The sequence below is a fragment of the Vanellus vanellus genome (genome assembly GCF_965231255.1).
Source record: "Vanellus vanellus genome assembly, chromosome: 28".
Taxonomy (NCBI): Eukaryota; Metazoa; Chordata; class Aves; order Charadriiformes; family Charadriidae; genus Vanellus; species Vanellus vanellus.
In genome coordinates this window covers 399,426-412,390 of record NC_138933.1, presented here as the reverse complement: position 1 = coordinate 412,390, position 12,965 = coordinate 399,426, and the positions used below count along the sequence as shown (strand labels likewise).

The window sequence follows — 12,965 nt, the reverse complement described above, 5'->3', positions numbered from 1 at the left end:
AGCCAATAGAGAGCATAGCACCCGGCCCGCCGCGCGGTGATTGGTCGCGGAGGCGGGAAGTGAGCGGCGCGGGGTGGGGCGCTGGGGTCCGTGAGGCGACTCCCAGAGGGTCGAGGGTTCGAGTCCTGGCCCCGGCTCATCGGTGCGATGAGTTGCGCGGGTCTCAGCCGGCAGCGGACCGGGGTGGGGCGGCGGCGCTTTTCTCCCTCCTGGGGATGGAGGGAACGATGGCGGCCCAATTCCATCCTTGGAGCCGCTTCTCCCAAAACCCGGGTGCCAAGGGTAGCTCTCCCTCCGTGTCCCCCAGGGTTTGGGACCAGGGAGAGGGAGTCGGGACAACCCCACCACCCCCCTCCCCAGAAAAAAAGGGGAAAGGAAAAGAAAAAAGAAAAATACAGTTTATTTCACATCACTACATCAAGTGCATCAGTCTGCCGTGTTCGGCATCCCCTTCCTGTTCCCCCCAACCTCCCCTCTCCAGTCGCTGCCTCTTCCCATCACTCCCTGGCCGCAGGGGGGGTGAGGGATGGAGCCCCCCAGCCCTCCTGGCCCCCAGCTCGGGGTGGGAGGAGGCAGGGAGGGGGTACTGCCTCCGTTTTGCGCTTTGCCCCCCCCCAAACCCTCTCGGGACAGTGGGGAGGCTGGTGAAGTCCCCAACCACCACGATGTCCCCAAGGTTGGGGGGTGGCACCGAGAAGCCCCTTGCACCAGCGGATAAGAGGTGGGGGACCGCAGAAATCAAAAGGGGCGGGGGGAATTAAATTAGGGCTCACCCCTAGCGAGCTGCCACGCTACCACGGAAACATGGGAAATGGCCAAAAAATGAAAATCACTCCTTTTTTTGGGGGGGGGGACAACACTCAGGGGCAGGAGAGGCAGTGCGTGCAGGCAGGGGGTCTGTCACCACGCACGTTACAGGCAAGAGGAGGCATGAGGCAGGTGTGACACCCGACGTGAAAACGCTTAGGTCATGTGTGATGTGGAGGAAATGGGAGAGACAGACACACGGACACACCTACGGGTATGGTGGGGTGACAGAGACCTCCCGGCACCCACCGCGGGGCCGGGGGACAAAGTCGGTGGTAAAAGTGCTGATGGCAGGAGGTCGGGGTGGGCAACTGGGGGGTGGAGAGGGGGATGGCCCCGTCCCCGTTCCCCGATTTAGGGGATCTGAAAGACGTTGAGTTTACTGGTGTTTTTGAGGGTCTGCCGGCGGTTGCAGAACCAGACGCGGACGACTTCGCGGTCGTAGTTGAGCTCCTTGGCGATCTCAGTGATCTCCTGGCCGGTGGGCAAGGCGTTCTTCTCGAAGTAGGCGTTGAGAGCCTCGATGGCTTGGGGGGTGAAGGAGGTTCGGCGCTTTCGTTTTTTGGATGGTTCCCCCCCAACGAATTCCATCAAGTTTTGTTGCCCCTCTTGGTTTCGGAGCTCGGCTTCACTCAACCACTTCTCCAGTACCGGTTTGAGCTTCTGGGCGCTCTTGGGGGTGATGTCCAGCTTCTCGAACCTGCAGCGGGCACCCAGAAACCCTCAGGGACATGGTGGGGACAGGGGGGACACCGGGACACACACACCCCACAATAGGGTTGGGGGCACCGCTGCCTTCGGTGGGCGAGACCACGGTGGGGAGTGATGCTGCGGTGAGGGGCTTCGTGGGCAGCGATCCCACCCGCCCTCCTTTTCACCTATTTTCCTCCCATTTTCCTTCCTTTCTGTAATTTTCCTTTTCCCCAGTTTTCCTCCTTTTCTCCAGTTTTCCTCCTTTTCTCCAGTTTTCTTCCCTTTCTCCAACTTCCCTCTCTTTTTCCAATTTTCCTATTTTTCTCCAATTTCCTTCCTTTCCTCCATTTTCCCTCTTTTCCCCAACATCCCTCCTTTTCTCCCACTTTCCTCCCTTTCTCTATTTTTCCTCCCATTCCTTGATTTCCCTCCTTTTCCCTGATTCCCCTCTCCGGAGGAGGGCCCTGCAGCGACCCCACGGACGCAGCCGCCGGCCCCCCAGTACCTGCAGATGGCTGACTGGCTGTAGGCAGGTCCCTCGGTGGCCGTCAGGGCCTGTCCCACCTGCGTCTGCGTCAGGCCGAGGGACAAACGTCGGATCTTGAAGTTCTTGGCGAATTCCCGGATCTCCTCCAGGTTAATCCCGTCCTCCTCCGTGCTGCTGTTGGGAACTGGGGGCTCTGCCGGTGGAAGGATGCGGGGGCTGCCGTGAAACGGCCATGGAGCTGCCACTCCCACCCCGCCATAACGAGCGTCCCTTCGTTAGGCTCCTTAACAAAGGCTGCGTGCCGACAGTCATCCCCAAGGATGCAGAGTGCGGGTGCACAGCATGCTCTCCCCATCCCAGGGGATCCCAGACCCCGGTATCCCCCCAGTATCCCCCCCGGTATCCCCAGCATCCTCTCCCCATCCCAGGGAAGTGCAGTCCCCAGTATCCCTCTTCCCAGGGGATGCCAGACCCTGGCATCTCCCCTTTACCCCCCTCAGTATCCCCAGCATTGTCTCCCCATCCCAGGGGATGCCAGACCCCATTATCTCTCTTCCCAGGGCATCCCAGTCCCCGCCATTCCCCCAGTATCCCCTGCTGTGACTCACTGGAGACCAGCTGGCTGACAGTGGGGGTCTCTGAGCAGGTGATGGGGACGGGCGTGGAGGAAGCCTTCGTCGCGGGGACGGGGTTTGCCATCACCACAGCTGGCTGGGAGAGTGCCGGGGCCGGCTGGATGGGCTGGACCTGGGGCAGAGGGGAGAGTCAGCACCCCCAGTGCAGGGGATCCCCCTCTTCCAGCGCCACGGCGGGCTCCTCCCTGCCCACTGGTTCCATCCGCGCGGTTGCAGGAGAGCGACCACCGCATTGCTTTTGCTGATGGTGGAGGTGAGACAGGCTGGGACAGAGATGTGACACTGGAAAACCCAGCTCCATGCTGGGAACGGGGCCGTGACAATTCTGTACTGGGTTTGGGGTGTCCCGTTATGTAGGTTTGGCGATGACCAGCATCTCTGCTCATGCCAAGGTGAGGCTTGCTCACGTCCCCTCCCAGCTGGGAAATTTGGTGGGCACAGAGAGCGGGATGCCCCATGGGGCAGGAGAGGTCACGTCCCAAAGATGCTCATGGGCTCCCAAAGCAGCATGGCCAGGTCCCAGAGCAACCCAGCCACGTCCCAAAGGTGCTCACATGCTTCCAGAGCAACGTGGCCAGGTCCCAAAGCCATGCATCTGGGTCCCAAGGATGCTCATGTCCTACCAAAGCAACCTGGCTGGGTCCCAAAGCCACTCACATGCTCCAAAAGCATCGTGGCTGCATCCCAAAGATGCTCATGTGCTCCTAAAGCCACACAGCTGGGTCCCAAAGATCCTCACATCCTCCCCAAGTAAGGTGGCTGGGACCCAAAGCAAGGTGGCCACATCCCAAAGGTGCTCATGTACTCCCAAAGCAACGTGGCCAGGTCCCAAAGCAACGTGGCCAGGTCCCAAAGCCACACAGCCACATCCCAAAGGTGCTCATGTGCTCCCAAAGAAATGTGGTGGGGTCCCAAAGCCACACATCTGTGTCTCAAGGATGCTCATGTCCTATCAAAGTAAGGTGGTTGGGTCCCAAAGCAAGGTGGCCACATCCCAAAGGTGCTCACATGCTCCCAAAGCGATGTGGCCGGGTCCCAAAGCCATGTGGCCAGGTCCCAAAGATGCTCACGTGCTCCCAAAGCAATGTGGTTGGGTCCCTGAGCCACGCAGCCAGGTCCCAAAGACGCTCATGTGCTCCCAAAACAACATGGTTGAGTCCCAAAGACGCTCACGTGCTCTCCAGCAACGTGGCCGGGTCCCAAAGCAAGGCAGCCGTGTCCCAAAGATGCACAAGTGCTCCCAAAGCCACGCAGCTGGGGACGCTGCCAGCCCTTTGGCCACGCAGACGTCAGCCCCATGCCCATCACTCACCTCGTTCTTGGTGGGGGGCTCGGGGGTGCCAGTTTTCTTGATGGCGGCCGCCGGGATGGCACTGCCAGCCAGAGTGGCGATGACCTGGCCCTGGGCATTGAGCAGCAGCTGGGGCGTCACCGTCTGTACCTGCAGGTTCTGGGCCGGCAGAGCGGCAGGGACGGGGCTGGCTGCCGCCATCCCAGGGGTGTTCACCACCCACGGTAGTGTCCCGATCACCTGCACGAAGGGAGGAGAGCCAGTGCTGGGGGGTTGCATCCTGCAAACACCCTTCTCCAGCGTTGGAGGGACACGCTGGTTGCGTCCATCCCCTCCTCCCCCAGGAGAAACAACCCCAGGCGGACAGCCGGCGGTGGGTTTGCAAGGACAGGTCCCCCTCCCCAGCAGTACCTGGCCCTGGGCGTTGGTTAGGATCTGACCCGTGATGCCCTGCACGCTGGAGATGGTGTTTGCGATCACAGGGGTGGCTGCCAAGGAGCCCAGGAGCTGGGTTTGGCCCCCGAGAGAAGCCGCGCTGATCTGCAGAGAACCGAAAGCCGGGGGTCAGAGACGTGGGCTGGCACACAAGGGCCACCACGTCCCCCCGCGCACAGCTGGCCACCCCCTTCCCCGTGGCAGGGTGAGTCCTGCCTTGCTGCCGCGATGGGATACAGTCCCTTGACATCCTTAAATCCTTCAGAATTTTGCCTCAAGCAAAGCATCCTGCTCGGTCACTCGTCCTTTGCCAGGGATGGGGAAACCGAGGTTGGGATCTCGCACGATCCCCCGGGAGATGACAGCTCAACCGGAGTGCTTTGTCACCGGGGAAGCACGACTTCTTGTGGCTCTCCACGGCCACATAAAGCACCGGATAAAGGGGTGCTAAACTCGCCCGGCTCCACGCTGCGGGCTGCCAGGCTCCTTACTATGCCAGGGTTAAAGGCAAATCCAGCAGGTTGGACGGTAATCTGGGTCTGCGTCTCTAAGGGCTTGGCCACAGGCGGCGTGGGTGCTGCGGAGGGCTGTGGCAGGATGGGGGGCTGGCCGGGTGCAGTGGGGAAGACGCTGGGGGGCTGGAGAGGGGGCCGGGGCTGGACTGCAGCCTGCAGCGGCTGGGCTGGCTGCACCGGCGCTTGGATGGCTGTGTTCAGTACGGCGGCGGCTGCAAAGCAAAGAGACAGAGAGAGAGTGAGCAGGGGGGGGGACAGGGATGCCGGGGAGACCCTGAGCTCGGTGTGTCCCCCCCCCGCTCACTGTTCCTTCCCAAAGGGAACTGAATCACCAGGTGATTCATCTCCACGGGTGCAGGTTATGGCAGCAAAATGTCCCCCCAGCTCCCGTGTAACAGGCAGAGCTGAGCCCCCCCACTACAGCAAGACTCATCCCACCCTGGCTGGGGTGCTGGGTATAATCTGAACCAGCACAGAGGGTGCGGGGCACCTGCGGGGTCCTGTCATCTCCCCTGTCTACGAATCACTCCCAGGACAGGCTCCTTCCCTCGTGGGAGCTCAAGAGGAGGAGGCGATTCCCTTTTACAAGGAAGGGCAGGAATCCTGCCCCGCGCATCGCTGGGAGGCGCTGATCCCCCTGTTCTCACACCCCACAGCTCTCCCCCCTTGCAGAACCTCAGCCGCTGCAATGGGGTGCCATACCCAGAGCCTCAAATCTAACCTGGACCTCACATCCCATCCCTGTGTGCTGCCTTCCTCCCCCTCACCATCCTCATCCCACCTTCCTCTTCTCCCGGGCTCCCGGCACCTTTGGTACTCAGGGAGCCGCAAACAACCCCCCCAAATTTAACACCGTTTCAGACCCCTCCTGGAGAGGACGGCCTGGATTCGGCACAAGCTGGGAGGCTGGGGGGGGGGGAGAGGATGAATTAAGGAGGCTGCGAAGCAGAAGAGCACCGGTTACCTTGCAAATTGGCTATAGGCGGTTTGAAAATTCCCCCTGTAGGAGAAGCAGCCGTCAATCCGGGAAGGGCAGCGACCGTTGCTGTAGGAAATGTCCACACAGCCAGCCCCTGCTGACCTGCCACTTGACCTGCAATACTGATGGGGATAAGAAGAGGTTGAGTAACTGTCCCTGCTGGAACCATTACTCCTGTCACAACTGTTGCTAAGTTTTCCTGAGTCAAGACCTGCAAAAGTAAACAAGATTTAAAAAAGAACAAAAATCAACGCCACTGCAGATAGCATCAGCGGAGCATAAGTCTTTGTAAAGGGGCGCATAGACCCGGCGGCCAGGCGGCCCGGGGTCCCTCCCATCTCAGCAGCTGGGTTCCCAGCTCCGCGGAGCCTCCTCTCCATGGGGAGATGGGGGGCGGGGGTGGGGGAGATCCCCGCCCCCCTCCTCGCAAACCACCCGACGCGTCTCTGGCAGCACCTCGGCGGCACAAGGCCCTTGGCGAGGGCGCCAAGCAGAGGGAAACCGCCTTGGTTCGGGGCGTAGGTCCTACACCCCGCGCCACGAGCGCTCGTCTCTGCCCTCGGGGTTTGCCTACAGCAAGCGGACGCCTCCCTGGGGGTCCCCACCATGTCCCCCCCCTTCCCTCCCCTCCACCCCCCAGCCCTCTCCCCCCTCTCCCGTCCCGCTCCGCGGCTGCGGAGTAGTTACCTGCGGGGTGGCTTGCACGGCCAGCGGGGCCAACGTCTGCGGCTGCTGGCTCGTGGCGTGGCTGAAGGTGCCGACGGAGGGGACGGTGCTGGGGGATGCTCCGGTCGCCGGTTTGGCTTTGCCTGGGGAAGGGCAGAGGAGATGGGTTGGAGAGATGCTGCCGGTGGAGCAATAGCAGCTTGACTGTGCAAAGGATGGGGGTAGAGGGTGGGGGAGCACCCAAATTACCCACACCCAGGGAACGTACACCCTCCCATGGGGGTCCCGTGGGAGCTACAGCCCCATGGAGCCAGCGTGAAACCCAGCGCGGGGCACCCTTGGGAGCAGTGCCCCCCACGGTGGGTCACTGCCCAGGTGAGGGGATGCAGGGGAAGGGCATTTGGGGGCTTTTCATGGGGTGGTTTAGGGAGGAGGCAAAGGAGGGAAAAGGGAGAGGTTTGGGTGATTTGGGGAGGAATAAGTGTGGGAAATAGGGGAGCTTAAGGGGATAAAAAGGAGCGGTCGCGTGTGAGTGGTTTGCTGGGCTGTGCGCGGCTCTCTCGGGCTGTGGAACCCAGCAGGAGATATTTTCCTCTGCCAGCTGCCGGCTCCAAAATTAGCAGCAATTAAAGCGGTGTCAGGCCCTGAACTGCCCACCCGGGAATGGGGAGCTGGAAAGGGAAGGGACCGAGGTCGCCTGGCCAGCGGCTGGCACAGGGGGGGTTCCCATGAGCTGAGCTTTGGCTGGTGTCTTCCAACCCTCTGCCCAAATTCACACAATATATTCATATTTCTTCGTTATTGCGAACATCCGAGTAAGAGGAAACCTTGCTCCTAATCCATATTTATCACTCGCAAAAGTAATTACTTGGTTTTTGAGCAACCTCTTGTATTTATTCTGCTCAACTTCTAATAATGGCAACCCTCAAGTATAAAATCCACTTAATCCTCGTCTATTTTTGTAAAAAGAAAAACCACCCTTTTCCTGCCTTTTCCTTTGGAAAAAAAAAAAAAGTTTCACCAAATAAATACTTTTTTCAGCTAAGAGCCAGACGTTCCTTGGGTTTGGTTCCTTGCCCAGAAATAACTACAGGTCTGGCAGATTTAAAAAAGCCTTTTTTTTTTCTTGTTTGGTTGTTTTTTTTTTTTAATTTCCTACCAAAAACCAAGCACAGATAACACCCAGCACTTCCCAAATTGCAAAGACCGTGCTACGGCACAGTGATGTCACCAGCTCTGATGGATTTTGTGTATTCTGATGTGCTTTTCCTCCCCTCCAGCCCGCGGCAGCAGGACCGGAGCATCCCGCAGGGCGGAGGGACACTCGCCACCTCCTCTTACCAACCGGCCTCAAACAAGCTACGATCCTGCCCATGTTCTTTTGGCAAAAGCAGGGGGATCTGGTTGTGCTCTGTGTCATGGAGGTGACAACCTGAGAAAAGTCCTATTAATAAATAAAGCACAAGAGTGGCAGGAGAGGGGATGGGACAGGGGCACTTGCAGGTGGATTTGGGATGGATCTGCAGGAGGATCGGGGTGCTGGACACAAAGCAGTGAGGAATAAAGCGGGTTCTCCCCGACTGCTGCTTTCCAGAGCTGCAATCCCGTGCGAGAACGGATACACCCGCAGCGAGCTCAGCACCCCGTGGCGAGGGGGAGAGGAAACCCAAGCCCCTGCTCTACGTGACTGCAGGAAAACCGAGCTCCCCAGCGAAACATCTCTGCAACAAGTGTCCTCTCTATTTTAAGCACATGTTTGAGGCCTGTTCTCGATGCAGGATGCTTTTCCCCATCAGCTCCTGCAGAAGGAATTGGTTTTGCTAACTCCTAAGCTGGTGATGGGGATGCTCCAGGGCAGGGTCTGCACTGACGGGCGCAGCTCATCCTCCCGGCTCCGACCCAGTGGTCTGGAGCCCAACTTCACTTGCAGGGATGGACGGACCAGGGGCAGCCCAGGGAAGGAGTCCCGGGGAAGGAAGGTGTCTTACCGGCCACGTCCCCACTGCAGGAGCTCTGGGTGCTGGGTGGGACATCCTCTCTGCCCGGGTGGCCAGTCTCTCCCGGGGAGCCCCGCGCTACATCCTGTGGTGGCATCTCCAAGGCTTTCCGGTCCTCCTCAGCTGGGAGCGGGGTGTCCACACCGACCTCCAGCACTCGGATGGTTTCATGGCTGGACATGACAATAACCTGCAAACGTGCCCCAAAATGTCCATCAGCTCCAGGCACCCTACCCCACAGCGGTGTCCCCCATCCACACATCCCAGGGCGGAGCGAAGCAGCTCCCCCTATCCCACAGGACATGTCTTAGTGTGACCTTTAAAACAAACCAAACAGAGCCCACACTGTCCCCTCAAAGAGGGATGGGATGAGGGGACTGCAGCCTCTCCAGCACCTCACTGCTTTAGTTAATCAGCAGCTTCTGGGCTCTGATAACACCAGCTCCACCTGCATTGGCGCATGACATCCTCAGCAGGTAAAGAATGGCTGTCGGTGGCCACAGCAGCGCCGGCAGCGCTGGCAGCACCATATCTGCAGCACCAGAGCGAACACTCATCTACAACTCCATGGCTCTGACCCGGGGTCAGGCGAGCCCTCTGAATCACCATACGATTTCCCCCATGTGACATTACTTGCGGACACACGGGGATTGAGGAGCAGAGATACCAGCTCCTCCTCCAGCTCTCCCGTGGCTGCAGACACCCAAACCCTGGAGCAAAGATCTCTTGCAAACTGCACCCATAGCCTTGCCAGGCTGTTGGGACGAGGACCTCGTGCCTCCTCTTCATCATTAAAAACCACCCGAGATGAGGCAGCCAAGCTCCAAAAGGTGGAGCGGAACATCTGTGTGCCCAAGTGTAGGGGCAAACAGGCTGGTTGTGAGCATGGGGCAGGCACAAGGTGTTTTTTCACCCCATACAGTGGGGCTCGGGCTGCTGCTGAACCCCAGCTCCCCAGTCCTTGGCCCTCCCAGCTGTGGGGTGCAGCGGGGATGGAGCCAGCAATGTCCATACCTGCTCATTGACCGTCAGCGAAGCCTCCTGGGGCTGCACGGCTTCGGTGTCCATGGTGTCCCAGCGAAGGTGGGAGAGAGCTCAGACCTTCCACATGCTGCAAGTGGGGAACAGGGGAGGGTCTGTTACTGACCCAGCGAGTGGCTCGGGGGTCACACACTGGCTCAACATGGGGTGCAGAACAAACCTGGTCTCCCCCACCGCCTCCCTGCTCCTCTCTGGTGCCACCACATACCTCTCCCCTTCTGTGCTGGCCCCAGCTGCAATTTGGGGCAGCACAGAGCTTGCTAACGCCCTCCTGCCCAGCACCGTGGGGATGCACGGTCCTCCCCGGGGGGGGGGCTTTGGTGTCTTGGGTACCTCCCCACTACCTTCCATCCTCTTGGCAAAGAGGTCACGGACGTGGGGTAGTATAATTTATTGGGTGAGCATCAAATACACAAGCAGCAGAGCAAGGGAAGGGTTATTCCGAGGGCCAAGCCTTTCCCCCTCTCCTCTCCCTTTGGGAGATGAGGATGCAATTCCTACAGCCTGCTCCGAAAACTCTACAAAACCAGGCAAAGCCCACGTGAAACTGCCGGTGCTCCCTATCTAAAGCCCAGAGCAGGTCCCCAAAGTCTCTGCATGACACTTCGCAGCTCTCCCAAGCCCCTGATGCTGGCCACAAGAAGTAGGAGAGTCAATTTGCTCTTTCCTGAGGGGACCTAAATTGATGGGGATACTTCATTAAGCTGGTGAGATGAGTCCTTCACGAAGGGAAGGGGCTCAGCACACCTGTTGGAAGGCAACTCTTCCTCTTCTGACGCCCTTCATTAACTCATTTGGTCACGTATTGTCCCCTCGCTGCCTTGCAGAAGCATAATTGCCTTTATAAGAGGCTTATGAATTTTTTATTAGGAATGTCTCGGGGACGCGTTTAACCAGCCAGCCTGGATGACATTCAAAATTACTCGATGCATGTGCGAAGGTGTCCTTGTTTGTGTAACTCCTTGGGAGCCTGGGGGCGTGTTGATGCCAGTAGGTGCAGTCAGACCCCAGCTCTCCCTGCCCGAGCCATCCCAAACCACTGGGCAGCACCTGCTCGCCTCCAGCCTGGGTGCTGACCACCTCTGCACTAGGCCTGATCCTGTCCCTGCCCCACGAGGGATGCTGGCATCACACATCCACTGCGTGGACCGGCCAGCTCAGCCCTCAGCAAGCTCTGCAAATCCCAGTGTGTTAAACCCAGGGCAGAGCTTGGGCAGAGCCTTCCCAGGCTCACAACTCATCCAAAAGGGAATTTCAGCCCCAAACTTGTGTTAGTGCATTTCATCCATCGGTTTTTACTTCTGCCAGGGAATCCGGAGCAGTGCAGGCATCCCCTGCCACTCTGCTCCGCTGCGATACATCGGCACGTCGTGTCAGCCCAGGAAACATCCCCCAGTGCTGTTCTATGAGCCCTTTATCGCTTCTCTGCGTCTCAGAAGCCACCAGGCTCCTGCTGAGGCCACTGAGCGTATCCTGAGATGGAGCTGGCATTTGTATGCAATTAGTAAACATAGTTATTTGGATCCTGTTGATCCAAAGCGGCCTAAATTGAATTAAGAGCCCAATTCTCATTTGAAACTCAACAGGGGCTGAGCATCTAACTCCCTTAGGCTGGCTTTTGTACACACCACTCGTTATTTATTATCTGCAGTGGAGTGACGTTTGGGTTCCCAGCAGAGACGGAGCTATTTTCTTCACCAGCCGCTCGCCACAGCTCTCCCTCTTCCTTGGCCCTGCCAGGCTCAGCCCAAAAATTCACGCAGGACCCAGCACCATCACCCTTGCCAGATTCAGCGAGGACTTTTAGAGCAGCCGGTGACTGATCTCTGGTAGCTGCTGTGAATTTTTAAACCTGGCCTTAACTTCAGAGCAGACAAACACCTTGGGATGCCAGTGCAGAGTTTAATTAACAATTTATTCTAGTGCAACAGAGAACAGAGCAAGGGACGAGCGAGTGGCTTATGCAAGCAGTTGGCATTATTAAAAGTTAATGAGCTCTCCAGCAGCCAAACCCCGGCAAACAGCGAGGAAGCCGGAGCAAGGGATATCTGTGCTGCCTGCAAGGGGCAGGCAGTGCAGGCAAACCAGCAAAACAAAGGTGCAAAGCGTCCCACTGCAAGAAGAGTGAGCAAGGGAAGGAAAACGCTCCAGAGGAGCTTTCTGAACTTCTCTGGCAATGGGGAGGATTGTTGGGGGCACAGGGGGAACTCTGACCCTGTGCCCTGCTGAATTCACCCCATGGGACGTGATGCACTTGTTCCAGGTAGCTTCTCTTTATCACTTTATCCCCCCTCTGCATCACCGGACCACTCCAGCATGGATGGATGCCAGCACAAGCAGAGTAGCCCTTAGGGATTTGCTAAGAAGGAGCAACCCCCCAGCATCCTGTGGCAGCTTTTTCCTACACCTGAGCCTGGAAGAGGTGGGAAAGCTCCCTCCTCTCATCCCATCACCTCCCTGCCACGGTCACTGCCCCAGGGATCCCTCCCCAGCTCCCCCTTATGCCTGTCACATAGGGGTCTTCGTTGGAGCAGGTAGTTGAGCCCAAACTGGGATCCCAAACTGGCAGGTGAAGGCACAGTGACGGCAGTTGGATGAGAAGGGATGGCCAAGGTTCAGTCTATGGGGAGAACCTTCCTGCACCGCCAGGGCACATCTCCAACCCAAACCCACCGGCGAGCGGACCCTGGGGCAGACAGGGAGCAGCGGGTTGCTGCGTGGGGAATGTGTAGCTGGAATTCCATGGGATGACCGAGGCCACAGCAATCTCCAGGGTGGCACGGGGAGAGGTGGCAGGTCCAGTACTCACTCACTGTTTGCTCTGGGGTGAAAGGACGCTCCCGGCAGGAGATGGGGCTGACTGCTGCGTCCTGCTCCTCAGGACAGGCTGCGGCACTCCGGGTTTAGGCTGTAGGGAAAGAAAAACCAGAGTTATCTCAATGCAGAGCTGTTGCGCTATGAGTATAGTTTGAGGTTTGTCTATCAGAGCTCCTCCAAGGACTTTCACTGACACAGTTCAACATTTGCCTGTCTCAGAGCCCCGCCAAGGACTGTCACTGAGACAGTTTTGCAAAGTTGAAAAACAGATGATTTATTGAAGCGACGGGTAGAACAGATTCAGAATTGCTGCTGATACACGCACTAGCTGCAATAGTGCTAATATGTGACGATAGCGCCAGAAAAATAAACTCGCTCCCGGGTATTCCTCACCACGAGGTGAAGGCGCAACGCTTACCAAGACGGTGTCCCTGTCTTGGCGGAGGAAGAGGAGCACAGCCCGTCGACCCCCTCTTCTACACCTCTAGTCTCCTCTCTTCCTCAGAGATACTTTCCCCAGTGTCCTTTATATCCTAATCTTATCTGTTCCCCTCTCTGGGGTGACATGATTTGGGTGGAGAGTCAAGTACTATGGTCATATA

The 12,965-nt window shown here is 58.2% G+C and overlaps 1 protein-coding gene across 1 annotated transcript; it reads right to left on the bottom strand.

Moving 5' to 3' along the window:
* Positions 1 to 410: 410 nt before the first annotated feature.
* On the bottom strand, positions 411 to 12,554 carry POU6F1 (POU class 6 homeobox 1). Its single transcript, XM_082496444.1, has 11 exons — positions 12,356 to 12,554; positions 9,520 to 9,616; positions 8,497 to 8,695; positions 6,530 to 6,651; positions 5,828 to 6,053; positions 4,840 to 5,075; positions 4,325 to 4,453; positions 3,935 to 4,153; positions 2,596 to 2,734; positions 2,006 to 2,180; positions 411 to 1,507 (listed from the first exon to the last, which is right to left on the bottom strand). Exons 2-11 carry the CDS (start codon positions 9,571 to 9,573, stop codon positions 1,162 to 1,164), a joined length of 1,845 nt encoding a protein of 614 aa, XP_082352570.1. The 5' UTR covers positions 9,574 to 9,616; positions 12,356 to 12,554; the 3' UTR covers positions 411 to 1,161.
* Positions 12,555 to 12,965: the final 411 nt, after the last annotated feature.